The sequence below is a fragment of the Fukomys damarensis genome, unplaced genomic scaffold (assembly GCF_012274545.1).
Source record: "Fukomys damarensis isolate Sample0158 unplaced genomic scaffold, DMR_v1.0_HiC HiC_scaffold_20, whole genome shotgun sequence".
Taxonomy (NCBI): domain Eukaryota; kingdom Metazoa; phylum Chordata; class Mammalia; order Rodentia; family Bathyergidae; genus Fukomys; species Fukomys damarensis.
In genome coordinates, this window is record NW_022900932.1 from 27,074,933 (window position 1) to 27,096,266 (window position 21,334).

Below are 21,334 nucleotides of genomic sequence, written 5' to 3' on the forward strand. Positions count from 1 at the left end.
AGAAATGCCAAGGATATGCTAAGGGCTTGCTAACCCCCCAGGAACCTCTGTGCTCTCCCCTGCTGGGCTATAGTCTCTGCAACACCACTTTGGGTCTGTCAGCCACACATCACACAGCTCTCCAAGTTGAGGTTCCCATTCTGTATGGGAATAGTCTCTCTTGACTCCAATCCACCCCTCTGTATTCTGCTTGGTGATGCTGGGAGATGGACTCTTAAATGACACGTTCGTTTTGTCAGCTGTCTGATGGACAGACAGGGTGCTCCAGGAGTCAGTGCTCCTTGCTGCTTATATCAGTGTCAACCCAACAACAACTTAGCACAACAGTTGGTATCAGTTTTAGTATCTTTTAATAATCTCAGAACAGTTCCAATGCATGTCTTTTGAGATCCAACAGCAGCAGAAGTGGACCCCTCTCAGTCGAACCCAGCTCCCTTCTGGAAGTAGCTCTGGAAGTAGCAGGACTGGGTGAGTGGGTCCCCTTTTCCAGGCCCCTCAATGCCAGCTCTGTGAGCACTCTCCACATTTCTCAATTCTCACACTACAACCTTCTTTCTAGCCTCAGTCTTAGGGAACTGGAAGTTATCAACGCTGAGTTGACTCAGTACTTCCTACTAACATTTGCATAGGCAAATTCTACAGCAAATTCTCTCTGCTGACTCCATTTTCTTTACTGTACGATGACTGATTTATACTAGCTGAACACTTGGTAGATTTGGAAAAATACATAGCTCTTCAAAAAATGTAATGCGATGGGAAATATTTATGAAATATCTAGGCTGATCCCAAGAATAAGGATACATTTTAGAAAATTAGTTGCTAAAGTTTGTGATGGCTCTACTAGAATTTTTCAATTTGACTGATTGAAGGTGTTGGGGAATCTGCTACTCCAGAAAGAGTAATAGTAAATCATGAAATAAAGTACATTACCTTCAAAAGAATATATTGGCATTTCATTGAAGACCAAGGCTATTTTTATTCACATATCTTTTCAAGTAAGTTAAACACACGCACACACACACACACACACACACACACACACACCATTAGAGTCAATTCTCTCCATGTCAAATCTTATCTACTTATTTTTTTACCATGTGGTGATTTGTAATTTATTTGATTAATGTGTTCATTCTTCAACTAGGTGATATACCTCACTGTTAAGATAAACTTCTTTAAAATTTTTTAAGGCTGGGGATTTAGCTCAGTGATTCTGCTGCCTGCATCTCAAAGTCCTGAGTTCAATCCCCAGTACCCTCACCCCCCCAAAAAAAAACAAACCTTTTTTATTTGTTATCTGGTCCCTTAACTTTGATGGTTTAGGTACTAGATACATTTGCATATAAAGGAAAAGGACTTAACTTTCAGCTATTTGAAAGTAGAGTATTTCTTGCTTTTTTTTTTTTTTTTTTTTTTTTTTTTTTGGTACCGGAGATTGAACTCAGGTCCTTGCGCTAGCAAGGCAGGCCACTGAACTGCTAAGCTAAAGCCCTGGCCCAAAAATATTCTGATTAAAGACTGAAGTCAAAAGCAAGTAGACATTATTTACAGGACTCTCACCTGAGGAGATGCTATACTAGGACATCAGCAGAGTATCTTTCATGTACAGTGAAAATGTGTGGGCTTTTGTATTAAATAGTGACAAATGATACAGTATTTACATTTAATGAATTTATGTACTGCACTGAAAAAGTTATAAATAGCAATAATTTGAACATCTATTATCATTTTTTAAAAATCTTTTTGGACCATAGCACTGCCAAAGCAATCCACTGAGAATGCTTTGTGGGAACTTCTCATAAGGTACTAAATCCAACTCAGCTTACTCTGATTATTCCTACAAATGCATTCTACCTTTTGTTAAATGGCCATACTAAAAGAAGACTTTTGTTAAATGCAGTAAGGATAAGAAGATACTGAACTTAAGGGACACATGACTAAGAACTCCTGCATTAAATGGCATTATCTGAGGATGTGTAAATGTCGCCAAGGGTGGGTGTCACCCAGCTATACTGAAGTTGACAGGGTAATCGATGATAACAAGAGAGGAACAAGGACATTTTTTAGGTGTGTTTCACTAGCGAGGGAATTGGTCTGTTTGCTCAGTTAACTAGCTGTGTCCCAACTTGATTCTATTTGTGGCTACTATTTAGACACATGTTCTCTACCCTTCTAGCTGCTCTCTCTAACTCTGAATTTGAAACTAGGGAGCTGAGCCCATCAATGCTTTTGCAGGAAATTGCCAGGTGTACGGAAGTTGACATAACCTAAACTAAGCGTGGGTTTGAAGCACAGAGCTGGGATAGTACATAAATTCCTGAATTGGTCTTCAGATGTGTAGATAATATTGTCCTCATGTAAAGGGGAAAGACTCCTGTGAATACAAGCTTCATAGGAGGCTACTTATGCATTTTTTTCTGGGTTGCATTATCATCACCTTTCTGAAATAGGCAGACATAGTTAGAAAACTATGCTATACAGAGGTTGGCAAGAAGATTTCCTGGATAAAAGACATAGCTGAAGGGGAAAGATATACCAAGATGGGAAAAAAGAGGTCCCATCTGGGCCAGTGCTGTTTAAGAAATGCTTACTTTCCGATGTTAATACAGTTACATGGCGACTTCGCGATAACATTGCAGATGTTTATTTTTCAGAAAGTGCAAGATATTATGGTAAATGAACCTACAGAGAATATCCTGAGTGATCTATGCTGAGTGGAGGGTGGCATGGGGGTGGGTGGGGTAGACTGAGATTGTCAAACAGGTGGTCACAAGATAAAACCAAATTTTTAAAAATCCGATTTTTGCTCCTATATCCAGAGAAAGTCATGTTCTCTAGACATCACAAAGTGATACACCAAATAAAATACCAGAGGGATAGGTTGCTTCCTAAAAGGTTCTTTAGATTTCCTCATCTTATCTTTGACCAAAAGCGTCTTCCAAAGAACATACATTTAATTAAGCAAAGACTTTCCAAGAAATAGTTTCTTACCTTTCATAATGCCTGCGGGTACAAGTGGCGGCGCTGGTGCTCCCAGGATTACCACCTAATTCATCATAAATATGTTTCCATTGGCGGCGGGCTGTTATCTGAAAAAATGGCAACGAGAAATTCAATCTAGCATCATAGGAGATTCACAGTGCCAGGCTTCAATACATATTCAACAGTCAGAAGCGAACAGTCTGTTCTGGGAACCCAGGAACAGAGAAGTCCAAATGAGTATATGGGGAGACTTATGGTTTTACAGTGAGATCTTATTTTACATTAAAAATGGAATTCAACTTTTGGCTCTACATTTTGTCATCCTTCCTGTATTTCTATCTACAGCATTGCCCTGGCTATTCATGCAGCTATTTGCCCCTACGGTCCTAAACTCATATCCTATTTCTTTATGTCATGTAATAAAGAATCAAAATAAAATCGTATTTCAGCTAAACTATATTTTGGTTCATCAACTTAAATGAATCAAAATTAACATTAGTTGCCTGAGGCTAGGAGAGGTAGGTAAACAGACATATAGGCTAAAAAATGGCTTTTCACTAAACATGCTTTTGTATCTTCTGTATTTGATGATGCGTTATCTACTTTTTAAAAAATAAAATTACTACATAGCTTAATGAAAATGATCAAACTGGTTCAGGAATGTACAGTCGTCTCAGGCTGTCTTTGTGCCAGCTCCTCTAACCACCAAAACAAAGTTAAACTCAGAAACTGTATATGTCACAAGCTGTTTATTTTTCTTCACTTAGGTCAGGAAAATGGGATATTGATCAAATCCCATGAAAACCAACATATTCCAAAGTTAAAACACTATGTATATTATCAAGTTGAGTAATAAAAACAAACAGCTTGCAATATACTGAACTGCACACTATGGTCTTGGTTTTTCTCTTTAATTTTATTTTTGTACATAAATTAGGATTTTACAAAATAACAGATGTGAGATCTGGCAAATGATAATTTTCAGGAAACCACGTCACTTACTACATCTGAGTGTCTAATGTTTCCTTGAAACTAGGAAGACAAGTTTGAGGTTCTTGTGGATACTTCTCACTGGGGTTACAGGAAAAAATCTGTTACTGGAATGCGTAGGGAAAGGGTGTGGCAAAGGTGCCACTGGCATTTAATATAATCAGGACAGGAGATTTTTGAAAAATAACCACAGAGCTGCCAGGCAAGTTCACCTAGGGACTAAAGGCAGCAATAGGGGTGGGAGGAGAAAAAAAATCTCCACTTGCTCCTGGCTCTATAGTTGTAATCTAAGGAGAAGATGAGTGGTGAATATTATAGGGCAAATGGTACCTTTTCCATTTCAGATAAAAAGAACCTTTCATTTCCATAAAGCCTTCTCTACAGGCCCAGGTAGTATTTCCAGACAATGTTAGTTTTGCATTGTTCCATTCTCTGCAAAACATTCTTGAACCAATTGGTTTCAGTCGCTCTCATTAGACATAACCACCTTTTGCATCTACTAGCCAGGGTAACTGAAAATAAAATCCTCCATATTTATAGCTCGGATTAGATTCTAATAACTCGATTCAAAACACTTTCAACACAGTCAAAATAAGTATTTTGATAATTATCACACATTTGATTACAATCTGTCTCCAATATTTAAATGACAATCTCTGGTTTGTCTCTTCTATGGTCATTTATCAGGGAAAAGGGAGCACGGCCCCTCCCACCTGCTCAGGACATGGAGACAACCTTGACATACACCTCCATGTTCCCCTCACTCAGATAAGGTCTAGGGCCTCCAGGAAGCACAGAAGGGCACAAAACAGCCAAAGTGTGTCCCTGAGGTCACTTCAAAAGAAACTGGCACTCTAGTCACTCTGTGTCTCTCGTGGCCACTGCATTTCACATCTCATAAAGAAATTTCACTTCCTATTATTCAATCTTCCCATAGCCTGTGACGCATATTATTGAAATCTCATCCACAGACAATGGGAGTGAGACTCAGAAACACATAGGAACCGGATGACAAAACTCAGACCCGTATAACTGTCTCATGGTACCAAGAGCAAACTTCTTTCTATGGGATAGAAGCAGCCACTGCATCAGAATGACCTGATGAATAGCCTATACTTGTAGCAAAGCAGTAACACAGGACTCTGGGGCCTTCCTTCCAATAAGGCAAATGCCTTGGACAGCACAGATTTTGCTATGAATTCCCAGCCTTCAGCTTTGGGACTTTCCCATGATGAAATAAAGCCAAGAAGTCAGCAAGAATCAAAGAAGGTGGACGGGGTTAATGGGGTTTGAAATTTTATTCTCTGAAAGTATGAAAGGGAGCTATGGGTCCTCCACCCTACACACTTGCATCTCTACTTAAAACACAGACTCTTGCATAAGTCCCAACTATATCAGAATCTGTCCAGCTGCTCATTTGTTCATTCATTCACCAAACATTGATTTTAAAATGTCTGCCATCTGTTAGATATTGTGCCAACATCTGGGAAGCAACGATGAAAAACACAGCAACCTGCAGGATGGGTGCATCCCAGTGAGGGCACCAAAAAGAAACACATGAACAGATAGTTCAATCAAAATAGCATAGATCACAAAAAGGGCGACAAACAAGATGACTGTTGATGAGGACATTTTTTGTGTGAAAACTGACCTGACTTCATTCCCACAACCTATCATATAGGCAAGGGAATACCCCATGAAATATTAACTATCACAAAATGACAAGCTTGTTTTAAGAATAAATAATGCATTATTAAAAAGGGAACAAATAAACCTCACACACAGTCTGGCTTGTAGTCCTAAGCAGTTCTGAAGGCTGAGGATTCACCTGGAGTGAAGACAGGACTGGGCCTTTGGAAAGTGAGCTCTGTGAGCCCTAAGTTTGCCTTGCCTGACTCAGGCCCTGGGTGAATCAGCCATTTTCAGATATTGTCCTCCCTCAGGAAAATCATAAAATGTCCTCATCCCTCTGCTAAATGGTTTAAGTATACAGTTCTTCTAGGTACATGGCTCTATTGTTTGGTCTCCAGGTGTACTTTCAGTTCAAACATGATCTTGAGCTCTAAAAATCAAAACATGTCCAAACCCTTCCTTTGTTGAAACCCACCATGAGTCTTAAGAGCCCAATAAGGAGAGAGGAAGGGGCACAAGACCTTCTCCTGCATCCTGTGTGAATCTGTCATCTGCACTAACATGTTTTAACTGTAACCAATGATATATTTGATTGAAGATTTTACTCTGTTTTCCAATGTCCTCTCTGGAGGTGTTTTAGTTTTAAAACCCCACTGGGGCAAATCCAATGTCCGCCTGGCCTCCAACCCCACTCGGCTAGGAAATGTGGTCTAGCAGAGGGGCTTTATTTGATCAATTATGCCACTAAGACTCAGGCCTCCTGGTTACATCCTTTCTGTTGCTAAAAGAAAGTGCATCAGAAAAACTCATCTAAGCAGTTATTTCTCTTGTACCATGATTCCCTTGTCTCTCCTTTAAGGTCCTCGCCTAGATAAGAGAGATTTATGACATCACCACTTACCCCGCTTTCCATTTTAGGGGACTGGGCTGGGTCTAGAGAGGTATGGAGGTGGAGGGAAATGGAGGAAGGGAGGTAGGGGGCAGAGAGATATCATGGAAAGAAAAGGATGCTACTGCTTTCAAGTGTTCATAATTCAGTAGTAACATAACCCCATAAAACAGCACAGGATGCAAAGCTGAGCAGACACACCCAAGTAAAACAAACCTATCTGTGCATAAGTGACTCTTAATCCCACTTAGAAGACACTTGAAAAGTATGTTTTTCCCTAGTGCAGGTAAAATATTAGGAGCTCTGAAAAGCACTTCATGCCTATTATTCTCATAAAGTTTTCATTATTTATAAATACAGTGGTTTTCAAACTGCTATTTAGAACCCAGGTGGTGTTTTAAAGGTGTTCTGAAATTAACTCTCCTCACTGCCAATCCCGGTGGAGAAAACAAGTCCAGTGAGAGGAAAAGGAATCTTTCCCTTCCGGTTTTCTTTCATGAAACTGTCTTGTCACATTAAAAAAAATAATAAAACTTAGAAAACCACTGCTTTAACACAAGAGTCCTACAGCCTTAATTTCTCTGTCTCTGAGGTGGCTGGCAGTTAGAAATCCTTTTTGGACCCAAGTTCTTCCAATGGCTGAAGAATGTGTAGGAAACATGAAGTCAAGAAAAGTGTCTGCCTGAACAAAGTGCTGCTGGGGCTGCTCTGAGAAACAGCTTCTTTCTCAGGACACCTTGAGGGTGGACTGAATTCAAGGAAGATGACTTTTTTTTTCCTGGTAGTACTCCAGGAACTGGAGCCTTTCAAAACTGCATGACATCATCTTTGGCCTCGAGAATTTTGAATTAAGCCAGAGGCTTTGTCCAGAAAACTAGGGTTGATTCGGAAGATGTCTTGAAAGTGATGTCAAAACCAGAATTTTATGTCAAAACCTAATCCTTCCAGCAAAAAGACAAGTGAGTTCTTCCAGATTAAAAATCATGGTCTGTCTCAACTAGTGGGAAGAAAAGGGGCTGCTAACAAATTCTCTCCGAAGGTACAATTGTGTGTCATCCTTTGCCTCTAGGATCAGATTTATTCAGCACACATTTCCCTCCTCTACCTTCTCTCCAAGTATTTCACCTGGCCTGCCCTCAAATGGTTAGCCAAATGGAAGTTCCTCCAGCATACCACCCTCCATATGCTGCATTGTGCTAACACCCTGACCTACTCTTCCGGCATCAGTTGCTCCCCAAGACACTGCAATCAGGCCTCTTTAGCTCTCAGCAAACACTTATCCAGTTAGTCTGTAGGTGATCCATATACTAATGTGTTTGATGACTGCAAAAGAAGAGTCCTCAGTGCTAACCAGTCAAAATGCCAGACTATTATTCCCTAGAAAATCAAATCTGTTTAATACCTTTATGATTTCTAAATCTAAAAGTGAAGAAATATTTTGTACATTTTCAGCAAAGGAAGAAAGGGCTGAGACAAAATGTACACAGTCATTAGTCATATGCTATAAAGACTTAAAATAAAACTTCTGCTCCTCTTTTTTTTTAAAATTCAAGTTGAGGGTTATGAAGGACTGAAATGAAATAATCCATAATCCACAATTCAAACCAGAAGGTTTGGAATAGTTTATAACCACAAACAAAAACAAGCCAATTAAGATGGCCTCTTTTTATAAGCAGAAAAAATTCCAGAGAGATGTCTTTATCCAATAGCAAGTTAACAGCAAAAACAATATATCTACAAATGTTCTACTTGCAGTTTTTGACTGCTATGAATATTTACATTATCCACATTTATTGACCTGTCTCCTAAATGCACATATTTTTCTCAAGAATCAGATACTATCTCTACTAATAACTTAAACATCTGTTAAAGCTTATGTTAGGTACAAAGAATGGACTGAAAGATACCATTGACAAAATCAGGTTATCAGAGCCTTTTTCCAAACATCATTATCATCAGGTAGGAAACATTCTGGATATATATGAAATTGCTAGGACTAGAAGGCACTGAAATGATCATGTATGAATCCCTTTCCTCACAGTGATGCTGTAGCAATGGATACAAGTGCATACATATTTCCCAGCAAATAAGAATTTGAAGAATTCTGTAGTGACCTTGTGCAACTCATTTCATCTTCTTGTGCCTTGGTTTCCTCATTTGTAAAATGAGGTTATGAACTGAACGGAGGAAGATGTTTTTGCACAGAGGCTAATTCAAGAAAAATAAATCGGTAAGAATGCTGCACTTTTCCTCAATCAAAATGAAAATAGTTGAGTATCAACTTACACTACCACTTTACAGAGTAGAAAAATACTCATCAGAAATTTTGTGCTGCTCTTGAGCTTAGGAAATGTTAATGTTCTACCATGTTTATAATAGCATCTACACAAAGACCGATTTCTAATCTTTGATGTTTGTCTTAGATGAGGATCTCATTTTGAAGTGAGGTACCATGGAAGACAACAGGACCATTAATTAACAATCAGTGTTGCCAAAAGCTTTGAATTAACATCACCAGAACAGCATGAAACAGAAGGATCCTCTAGTTCTTAGGCTCAGGCCCACTGAGAGTTTATTCCTTGAGGTAAAGACAACTGTTTATACTTCAAAGTTTCCCACTGAAAACCTGAGCTGCAGTTCTTGAGTAAGTAGCCTTTGGGAGCCTGATCTAGATGACTCTAAGACTCTTTGAGCTCTAAGTGATTCAAGCCTCTTCTGCTTGTTTCCGGTATTAGACAATCTCAGAGATAAATGTCTTCTAGTAACTCTGTGATGACACCCTAAAAAGTTCTCAGAATCTGGATATCATTGTACATTTCCTGGCCTGACTTCAAAACTGAATCCTCATTGAACTTCTCACAGTTGTATTAGTCAAAATATGCCAAGAGAAAAATGTGTTCTGTACTTAGGAGGTCCAAAAGCTTAGACATAGAATGATAGTGGCAAATTTATGTGCCTAGGAGCCAACAGGAAGCAGGTAGTAGAAAGGAAGAAGGGAAGAAAGGAAGGAATGGAGAAAAGAAGGGAAGAATTTCTTTAAAAATTCTGTTCCTAACCAGATAAGGGGCAGATGCCAGTCTGGTCTTAGATATCCCCCTACCCCAGTAAAAGGATCAGAATCTTTGCATAAGGACTCTTGCATAAGGATCATGAGCCCTGAAGGCAACTGAAAATCAAATGCAAGAATTCTCTGCTCTTCCCCTTCTCTTCTTTTTTTTAAAAACGTTATTTATTTATTTATTTTTTGGTACCAGGGATCGAACTCTAGACCTTGAGCTTGCAAAGCAGGTGGCGGAACCACTGAGCTAAATCCCAGCCCTCCTCTTCTCTTCTAAAAAGTGGCATAAATTTTACTCTGTGAATATATCTTCAAGCACAGAACCAGAGAAAAACAAGAGTGATTTTTATCACTAGAGACAGAGGTTAACAGCCTTCTGTGCAGCCTGCTCCCCACAGCATACGACATAATCCTGGGGGGCTGCATTCTGGGTCTTTCCTCACTTGACTCCACCTTCTTTGCATTCTTCCTACAAAATCTCCTTTCTGGTTACTGGTCCCAGCCACCTGAGCCACCTACGTAGTTACTCGAACTCTCTGTGCTCCAATTTCATTTGACATCTATTTGACTCATCCTCTCTAGCAGGGCATAATTGTTCACGTCTAAATCCCATCCACTCTTCCCAAATCTGCTCAAGTGCCATCTGAGCCATCATGCCTTCCTTCATCCGTAGCGGGGAAAGTGTCTCTAGAGGGCACCAATCTTTTTCCATCTTGTCCTGTAACTATAGTTACTGTTTTTCTTGAATGGTCAGCAACTTAAGGACTAGCGTCATTATTTCTATATTTTGCTTCTTCTGCAGTGTCTAACACATGCCTTGTACGCATAAGACATCCAGTATGTTATCAAGTGATCTTCTGATTATATGGTCATCCATTCAATTAATAAAGGAATAAATACTAGCTTTTTTTCAGCAAAGATACCACAAATGTGTTGAAACTCATCAGGAGTTTCTTCTGTATATTCTACATCAATTTACTGTTGCATGGGGAAAAACATCTTTGTAAAGATACAGAAGATACAAAAGCAGGAAAACTGATTCTGTGAAATTTGCTGGCACTGTTCCTATCAGTGAATAACAAAAAGTTCCCGACTTTGAAAAGATGTTTCATAACATTGTATAATATCATGTAGCTATCTACATTCATAGCTCATAAAAATGTTTACTAGTCTTATATTTTGGTACTGGAGATTAAACTCAGGTCCTTGTGCTTGTGAAGCAGATGGCAGAACCACTGAGCTAAATCCCTGGCCCTGTACTTCTATTCTTAACATTAAAAGTTAGACTTAAAAGTTTGGACTGTGGGGTTGACTCCCAAGTTTATGAAACTGTTAACATCTTTTTCACATGGATGAAAGCCATAATTAGATTAAGATTTTACAAAACCATGAGCTACAGTAGCAGAGTCCATATCTTGGTCCTATCAACAGATTCAACTGAGTGAAAAAATCATAGTATTTATTTTTACATAAGGTACTCGATAAATGTTTCCATGAATTTCACATTTACAAAATGTGCATTTGCATGTAGTTCATTATAACCTTTCTTTATAAACACAGATGCAGTCGTATATAAAATTAACATTTTATATGTACATATACCCACATCAAAGAACTTTTAGTCAGAATTCACAAAACATATCTCTATAGTAAATACCAGATTATCTGAATCATGTATTATTTGCCATCTTTTCCCATTCTAAGCCCCTGACATTGAACCATTATATTAGTTTATGGAACAATACACTTTATCCGGCAAGAAACACGGGTTATTACGTTTGAGCTAAAATAAATTTTATTTTTTTGACTTTCTGTCTCTTACTGTCATTTAACTATGGAACAGAGATATCCCAGATTACTTCTTAAGGAAAGAAAAAATAATTTCTTACTCAATTGCAGAATAAACTGCACAATTTAATCTGATCATTGTGTGGAGGAAAAAATATTTCCAGTGACGACATCTTCCTATGTCAATTGATTTTATTACAGATGTCATCTCTGTGTGCTATATTAATGTAGCTCTTTTTTCTTACTTCAAGATCTTAATCTCAGTTTGTTCCTCTAGCATTTTATTGGTTCAGAATACATGCTGTAAAAATCCATGGCCATTAAATTTTCCCGTGGGCTAAAAATAGCCCATTCCTGTCAGTTAGAATTAGCTGATAAAAGAGTGTCAGAGCCTGTTCTGAATAAGTTTGATAACTTCCTGTTTATGCAGCATTGACCCTTGTCTAATAAAGCTTCTTTGCCCTAGAATGAGAGGAGATTCTGTTGCATTCTATTCCTTAATGGCCAATCCTGATTACTTTTGAAAGCCTTTAATACATTTCCCATATTAGACATGAACAGATGTCAGGTATGTTGCCAAGGGAAATTTCTTTTATGCAATCTTGGCTTGTTGTACAATAATAGCCCTTTCTCAACATGGGAAAAAATTACAGACCCAACTAATTTCCCTGACAGGGGAGAGTTACACATGTTTTCCACTTGTAGTTTTTATGACAAGTTTACAATTTTGCCAAACCTGGAACTAATTGGGACTGTTTCCAAAAGCAGCCCAATAAACCCCCAAAAGTGTAGAGCCATTTGAAAAAGCAGTCAATGATAGTTTGCTTTTGCATTTTCTCCATTTTGGCCAAAGAGAGGGGGAAAGTTAGATTGCAAAAGTATTTCATTTAAGTTGCTTAAACACTTACTGTTTCATATCCTCCCAGTTTTTGAGCAGCTTGAAACATAGTCCAAAGGTTAACTGTTAGAGGGACAATAAGTATTTAGATAAGCATTGCATTAACATAGTTCCAAGAAACGTCAATTAAAACATTTTGTTTTGTTTTTTCAATGAGAAAGAGAAAAAAGAAAGAAATACTAACATTACCCCAGAGAGCTAAATTCTTAGGAAACAATTTGCTAAAGGGCATTTAACAACAGAATCTATTATTACCACTTAAAATATTTCTTAAGAAACAGTCACAAAACTACAGAGTTGGTTTTACTTTTAGGATAAAGGACAACATGGTTTCAGTCATCAGCAGACCAAGAGAGGCTAAATTAGAGCAACCTTGGAAAAATGTGGGAGGTTTCAAAATTGGGGTTAGTCTTACTTAGATTTTAGAAAGAAGTTATTGATTGGCCAAGCAGTAGTAACATGTAGCACTTCCCTCAGATAAGACCTCTCTGTGACCAATAAATAACAGCCATACTAATACACGATAACACTCACAATAGATTGTCTGATGGCAACACTGCATTAAGAGCTCATGTTGTATTTCACTAACCTATGGAGCTTTGCACAGAGTAGGGAAAACTAGTATTTCATGTGCATGGCAGCAGTGCTACATGGATCAAAGGAAAAAAGACATTCATTCACAGAGGAATGGAATCATGAGACCACTTAGTCCCCTAACTTGCTAGTGTGGTGATATGGCAAATATATTTTTTTCCAAACAGATTTTTTTTTGCAGAGTTGGCAGATGTCTATGCTGTTAAACAACTATGCCTGGTTGCCAGCAACCTTGTTCATTTGTGCAGATTTGATTCTTTTTATAAAAGGGAAAAATTGAACTTCAAGTAATTCCTTGGTAAAAGAAATGAATAAAATGAAAATTAAAAAAAAAAAGGCTCTTTGACACAACATGTTTGCAAAGCCTCATTGAACCTTGCACTATTTCAAAGCTATCAAGAGCCCTGCCTCGGCCTTGATTTAATCTGAACCAATGCATAATGCAACAAAGCTGTTCATAGTACATTAATTTTACTTCTATTTCAAGCAACCAGTTTTCAGACAAACATTGTAATCATTCCTAGTTATATAAGTTTATAATGGCTGCAAGTGTTCTCTTGCAATCAGTGCCAATTGCTATTAGGTATGTAAATTGTTATGTAAAACATACAAGTTTGACATTCTTCATCAAAATGACACATGGTTTTAATCTAGGAAGATGAGATTGGAGAAAACAGTATTTCAAGCCAGAGGCTCATCGCTCTGTGTACCACTAAAGCCAAACAGAGGCAAATATATATTCAGTTGTGATTGGGGCAAGATCTGATTTCTTTTCTTGTTATGTGGCATTTTGTTCAGCCATGGGTTTCCTGTTCTAATTATACACAATGATACTTTAATATGCACCTTAAAGTTATTAAAAGCAGGGCCCTCTGTTCACATCTTCAAATCTGCTTATTACTTCTTTCCTCTGAGATCAGATTTTCATTATATTTTCTTTTTTTACTTTTCCTTTCTTCTTCTTACCCGCCCCCGCAATTGAACCCAGGGCCTTTGCACTGAGCTACATTTTCAGCACGCACCCCTCTAAATTTTGAGACAGGGCCTCTCCAAATTGCTAAATTGACCAGGCTGGGCATGAATTTGTAATCCTTCTGTCTTAAATCAACCAGTATGCTGGGATTACTGGCCTATGCTATTATGTTTGGCTAAATTTTTGTTATCTTTTAACAAATTTGGGGCTTTGGAAATGTGTTTTCTTTTTGTGGTTGTTTTGTCCACCTCTAAATGTCTTTCTTATAAAAGCTGTCTTTTCACAGGCAACATCTGTGCCTGATAAGACTACGTCACATTATTATCTCACAAGAAAGGCGTTACAGACACTCAAGATTGACAAAACAAAAAATGTGAAACTCTCAACATGTCTATTTCCAGTCATAATCAGTGGATTTAAGCCTATAAATATCTCACTGCAACTGTCTCAGAAGGGAACAATGTAGCGGAAAGAGGCAGGGAAAAAATTCTTGGCTTGGACAATTTGTAGATTTAGTATAAATAGAGAACATCATCAGCCCCAGATTAGAATTTCAACATAATCATGAGCGAAAAAAAATGTTTTTCCCCAATTTAAAAAATCAGTGCAATTTTGATATTTCAGAAGTGAAAACAAGTATACTTACTCTGTTTAAAACCTAAATAGGGTATTCTTTCAATTGGCGTCTTCCTTTCTTTCATGTATTTATAAAGTGCCACCAAGAAGGCCTGCTCATCTGCCCTGCACTCTTCACCAATGGCCAACTTTGGTTTTTCTTCATTTGAGACTTTTTTACAGTTATTGTGGTTATTCTTCGGCTTGGCCAAGGCTGACCTGGCCTCACATTTCACCTGGAAAACAGAAAATATACCATATCAAAACAGGTACAGTCTGAGAATGTGTTTACAAAGATAAAGCTGGTGACATATTCCACTGAGTGGGAAGGAGAAACCCGTAAGAATAAGCCTGCCCTAAAATAGCTTCTTAGAGGCATCACTGGATATACACTGTCCTAGACCATGAGTTGGTACATTTCTGTCAAGAGCCGCCTACTAAATTACTAAGGTTTTGGACTTCATGGTCTCTACTGCAATCAGTTGACTTCTAGCATAAGAATATGAAGTGAATGAGTGTGACTGTGTTCCAATAAAACTTTATTGACACAAACATGTGGCCAATGAGCCACAGTTTGCCAAGCTGCCAGTTTCTTTTAGACCCCTTATGAATATACTGATGTGAAACCAGAAAAATAGTGTTTATATCTGGTAGGAACATTGTTCTGCTTCTTTATAGATACCATGTTCCTAAAGGCATTATTAGTTAATGTCCTGAACAAACCTTGCCTTCTTAATAAATTATGCACTTTGTATCAAAATGAATGGCAAGTTTATTTCTTCATGGTAAACATATCTTGCTAGTACTTATGCCAGCAACTTGTCAATGCCAGAAGATGCTGGGACCAGGAGTATCAGCAAGGTCTCTGTTGCCTGTCTCCTGAAGGTAAGGCTTGGATACACGCTCAGCAGGAAACAGAAGATCCTGCTCTTTAATGGGGACTTCTTGCTTTTCAGTCAGCTCTGAGAAGATAATAGCAGACGTTCACTGATCACAAAGAAAGAGTGGAGGTCAGCTAAAAACCCAAGGAGACTCAGTGAAAGCTCTAAAGTTTAGAAATAAATGGTGGTAAACGCTCCAGATGTTCTTCCTTCCACACTATGGGCGGGTATGAAACTCGGCGTATGGAGCTGGCTAACCTAATGTTCCCTCCTTGCTGCCGTGTTCTACAAGAGGCCTTTGATGGTTGTTAAATATAACGCTAAGTTGCTGAGCTATTTTAATTATAAAAGGGGGAAGTACAAAGGGTCAGACTTGGAGTTCAAGTGCACCCATGGGGAATGTGTACATTCCAATATTCTTTACATCTCTGTATCTAACATCGGGCAGGAAGAGGGCAAGTGCTGGGGAAATGTTATGAATAAAAATGTCCCACATATTCTGCAGTGTTCTCTTTTTTAGGTATTTGAATCCTTTTTCTTTCCCTGCAGATCATCCTTCCAAACACTAAGAACATAAAAGACTTTGCTTATTTATTAAAGAAAGGAACCTTCCCTGCAAGGTTTTTCTTTATTGCTTATTCTCTCAAGTGAACACACTAGTTTAATATCTTTAGAATGGTCTTGGATAAATAGAACTTCCTGCATAAGTCATCCAGCAGAGCCTCTAGAAAAGATTTTAATTTTTAAGGAGCCGTGAAAATGGAATTAAAACTTTTTTCCAAGTGTAGAATTTTTACTTGCAATATTTAAAAACTTTAGTACTTCATGATACTACATGAAGGTGAGCGTCTTGTGAAATGATGTTGTCATCATTTTTCACATCCATTTAGGCTTTGGAGTCTAAATTCTGATGAAATTTATAATTTAATGGTTTTTTGAAATGCTAAAATCATATGAGTTTTAATCTGTACTGCCTTCCAGCCTATTTTTAGTGTTTACTAGGTAGCCAGGCCCAATTGTAAGTGACATTAAGTATTAGTTATTTCATTTCATGCTCACAACGGTAATGAGGTAGGTTATTAATCTCACAACTGAATTACAGGTAAAATGAATAACATATACAAATTTGTAAGATCAAGCACAAATTCCTAGTCTCTGGATAGAACTCAGATTGTCTTACTCTAGGGCTTGTAGTTATGAATACTATGCTTTGCTGACACTTTAAATAAAAATGTGAAATTCGCCATCAAAATAAACTTCCAATTAAAAGCCTATCCTATTACTAGGCATTACAAACTTGTTGCTTAGAAATGTGATTTATCAAATGAGACACAGATGTGTAGACTAAGCCCTTGAAGGAAGCTGCTATCAATGGGGCACTTACAGTGAGCTAGATACAGATTTTCCCTTAATGTCCATAACAATTGTAAAAGAGAGATGTTTAACCCATTTTCCAGTGGAGGAAACTGCATCCTGGTGAGATCATGAATCTTTCACATGGCAGTAGTCTGGGGCAGTAGTCTGGGTTTGAAACTCAGGTCTGCCACACTGAAAACCCAATCTCATAGAAACAGAAGTAGAGCTAAGGGATGTGTATAAAACAGGTAGAGGCTTCACACATAGTGCTAAAGGGCCAATTCACCCATTCTTAGGATCAAATGCTACTAATAAAGGAATATGAGGGTTACTCTTCAGTGTCCAGATAGCTGCTTAACCCTCTGCCATATCTGCATGGAAACTTTCAGAAATAAAAAGAAAGCACATGGGGTGGGGGGGATCACATCCAAAGTAACTGGGACTCCCCGCTTCACGGAAAAGGCTCCAAGTGAAACCAGGGTGCCACCTACTGAATTCCATGCTGAATCTCAGTGGCTTCCCAGCAGGCTGCTCCCAGGGAGGCCAGGTGCTTGGTAAGAAGTGAATGGTGGCTTCCTATTTTAAGCCAGCTTGGTACATTTTTTTCAGTTAACATAAGTGAGCTCTGTAGGATAATATTCTATTTCTGGGCAAAACTCAAATTCTTTTCTCCACTTATACTGAAAATATTGTCCGTATTTTAATCTCCTGAATTAATAGAGAGCAGGTGTCAATGGAAATGAGAGCCAGTCTTCATGTTGACCTCGAGAAAGACCAACCTTTTGATTGTGACAATTAATTGCTAGAACTGCGTTTCTTAACCTGCATACCGTACACCTGTGGAGTCCACCAAGCATTCTGGGATTTCCAAAGTGATTGAGGAAGTGATAATTAGAGACTCTACCTTTAATGTTTTCATTTTCAATGAATCACCACCTATTTGATATTAACCACATCCTCCCACAGGATTGAGTTACAACTAATCTAGCCTCCAACCAGGGCAGAAAGATGTGCTGAACCAGCAATAAACTAGCTAGAGTTCTAATCATGGTTTGGTCACTAACTTCCTCAGTGACCTCCCGTTTCTTCCTTGGTGAAGCAAGGACAATCCCTAGGGACATTTCTGAGGACCAAATGAGATGAAAAATATTGAAAGTATTACATCTGTGACATAGTAAAGTATGTTTGTAATTTAAATGGAAGAACATATTGCACACCATAGTTTCCTTTTTTAGGTCCCTTTTAGAATATAAGCCACCTGTTTTATACTTCTGGTCTTTTAAAAATGCTTATAAAATATGAGAAGTCATTTGAGTTCTATCAATAGAGGCCAGTGATGAGGGACATGGGCCAGGAAGGTTTCTCTGTTATATATCACACTATGAAGAAGCCTGGGCTGCCGTTCTGCTGCTCTAAGTTGATCCCAGGAAAATGGCCAGATTGATTCTCATGACATCTTCAGAGAACTAGTATGTCTTTCCTTGTGTCACTTTTGCTGTTTTGGAGAAGCCACAGAATCTTCTCTCTGGAAAAGCAAGGTCTTGCAAAGCTGTTGTCATGTTCTCATCAAGAGGGTGTATATAACCTTTTGATGGTGACAGGTGAATTACCAGTCACAAACACAACAAACCCAGTGGATCCCACTCTAGGAGCTTTGCTATGTGGAGCTGCAGGAAGCCAGCATTTATCTATAGTTAGAAGTGGTCGGTTTGAGGCCTTTTTGAGAAAAATGACCATACAGGTCTTAAAGTCAAACAGCTCTCTGTCGCCTAAAACATTTTTTTCAGTTCAGCAAATGATAGGATGGTCACAGGCTTATGATCTCTAATATAATATTTCATGGCAAAAGACTGCAGTAACATACGAAGGTCTTTCTCATGGTTATCTTGGTCCTAGATGTGGTCTATCCATTTTGTAGGATTTTTCAAACAGGTGTCAATGGAGAAATTCACTGTACTTCACACCTACCAGTATTTTCCAGCTAGTTAAAATGGTTTTACCAGACTTGCTGGAAGGGTCCAAGGCAGAATTGTAATCCAAGTCCTCAGAAAAAGCCAACCCATAAAACCAGTCCCCAGGACCTGACTACATTGTGATATTCCTCCATTCACAACTGAGCACGAACAGTGGAAGGATGATCTGTCTCCTCATAAAGTTTCTGAATGGGAGCTCTGAGAGATAGGAGATGGGATAAAGGGGTCATGTAGAAAATTGGCTTGTCTTCCATCCCTCCTACAGAGAACAGTCAATAGACATCTCATGCAGTCCATCTGCAGAGCAGGCTCCTGTTTTCTTCAATTTGATGAGCCTGATCCTGAATCCAGAGCTGTCTTCCATGTAAGTGGTGTTTGTTTTCAGATCAGTGTTATGAGTTTTATAAATTTCCCAGGGACAAACTTTGGTAGTGACTCCAAATGACAAGTGAAGGAACTTTATGCTTCTGGGCTTGGGCTCAGAATATGCTGGAGTAGGATATCACCTAGAGGTAGGGACCGGCACCAATAAAAGGCACAAGCAATGCAATCTCTGCTGAATGTTGTGTCCTAAAACCTTCTTGCTCCGTCTGCAGTATCTTGCTGGAACTGAGACCATGAGCCACTGGTTCTAGGGCTGAACGTCCAACACACAAGAAAACTTCTTTCATGGTATTCATGAGCTCTCACTTACAGAAGGTTAAATGAGCAGAACAAAAGTAACTTTAAGAAAAGATAGGAGGTTTTGGTTTTTTTTTGCCAGAAAATGGAACATATATACATTTCTATTTATTGAGCTTCTTTTATCACTTTGGAATCTTGGCAGCATGAAAAAAATCCTAATCAAAAAAGTCCTCAGATAGTAGAACTTTGTCTGAGGAACAGCTGGTAAAAAGTAATCATACTGGACTACTAAGATATGTAGAATGTGAATGTCTAGGATTTAGTTTATTACACTGCGAAGGGGTTGGAGTACAAGTAAACACATAGTACACTGTCTGCACAGAACTGAATTATTTTTCTCTTCCAAATAAGATTCTCCCAAATTCACCATTAGTCATAATGCTCTCATTTCCAGATTATTTCTTGGATCTGGAAACATGTCAGTTTGATTCTGGTCTTTGATTCAGGTCCTAAGTGGACTCTTGCTGTCTTTGGCTCAGAAATAACATCTACACACAAGAACTCAATAATGAGAATGTGGAAATCTGACCCAAGTCCACAAAAGTCAAAAAGACAAGTCTAAAAATATGAAGTCACATTGGACTTTCCATTGTGCTAAGTATTTCAGGCATGCACTCTGAAGATTCTGAAGAATGCTTAGGCAAAATGGGGGTGGGCCAAAATTAGTCTAGAATTGGAGCTTTCATTCTGCATTAACAGATTAATTTTTAAAAACTTATAAATGCATATGAATGTATATACATGTAAATATTCTGCTATGTATCTTTACTTTTACTTTAATGTAAATCTGAGGTGACTTGAGAAGTATGTAACTTCAAAAGATTAATTCTAGCTATTTCTAATTTCATCCTCTGCTAATCTCTGAAACATATTTAGATGAACACATTCAGAAAGAGGATGTTTCAGCTGGTCTATTTTTGATTCAAGCAGAGTAAACTATGTCATTGTGTCACCTACTATGAAATCTCGGCCTCAATGACGTGGGCGCTTAATCATCTGTCCTTTACCCAACCGGTCAAACTGGGAGGTGGGGAGCCTTTCTATTGACTAATCAAAATGCCTGACTCCCACTACCCCCGAGGCACTAGGGAGGGGAGGTGGCAGGAACAGACATTGCACAGGGCTTCTGCATACCAAAGTCAGATTCTGAATTGAAAATTGCCACGAAGACACAAAAGCAGAGAGCAAGAGAAAAAATATACAGCAATCACTGAATGATTGATCTTACCTTGGCAACAGCTTTACCATCGGAATTATTGTTGGAATCCTTAACTCCACTGAAGGAATCTCTTCTCTGTGGGCATGCTTTCTTTTTGCGTGGTCTGCCTTTAAGATTTGGCGCTAAAAACAAACAGAATAATTGATATACATTTTCGCCAGAACAGGTTGCCTAGATAAAGACCCACAGTTTTACTACAGGGGTCTTCTCCGATTATTCAGTGAAAAGTACGTATTTGTGGCAGCCAATTTTCATTAGATGCTTCTCTGAAGGGTTATACTTTGGTATTACCAATGCTTTCATTCTTTATCATATCTAATTAATTAATATAAATAAAATGAAGCTTAAAGGATGATAAGGAAAATGCTCCTCCCACTGTTAGAAAAGAATCCTTGGAGGCTGAAAGACAACACTGAACCAGCCTCTGAGATCATTCCTTATGTTTTGTTTCTGTCTTGTTTTCTGAAACCTAAATGACATCAACCCATCATGATATCATAGGCATGTAACATTTGAAAACATTTCTCTTTGAAAGTGTTTGGAGACATGAACATTTTCACAAATTATCGTACAAATTAAGGGGAGAGAGAGAGAGAGAGAAAGAGAGAGAGAACACTACTGAGAGAAGCATTAATAATAAGCCACCAAGTATTAGTTCATATATTTACTAATAATATTTTGACCAGCATGTTTCAAATCTCAACATATCTAGCAGATATATGTAAATCAGCATGCTTTCTTTTCCTTCTCCATATATTTTTATGAAGATCCGGAGGGTTATATGAAATAAATTTTAAAGATT

The 21,334-nt window shown here is 38.3% G+C and overlaps 1 protein-coding gene across 2 annotated transcripts in view; it reads right to left on the bottom strand.

Moving 5' to 3' along the window:
• The window catches only part of Arid5b (AT-rich interaction domain 5B), a 175,016-nt gene that overhangs the window by 19,132 nt on the left and 134,550 nt on the right, over nt 1–21,334 (bottom strand). For both annotated transcript variants that reach the window (XM_010645626.3, XM_010645628.3), the window contains 4 exons: nt 20,542–20,654; nt 14,451–14,655; nt 12,248–12,300; nt 2,992–3,089 (listed from right to left, as the gene is read on the bottom strand). In XM_010645626.3, the coding sequence (XP_010643928.1) occupies nt 2,992–3,089; nt 12,248–12,300; nt 14,451–14,655; nt 20,542–20,654 (469 nt within the window). The remainder of the gene's footprint in view (nt 1–2,991; nt 3,090–12,247; nt 12,301–14,450; nt 14,656–20,541; nt 20,655–21,334) is intronic.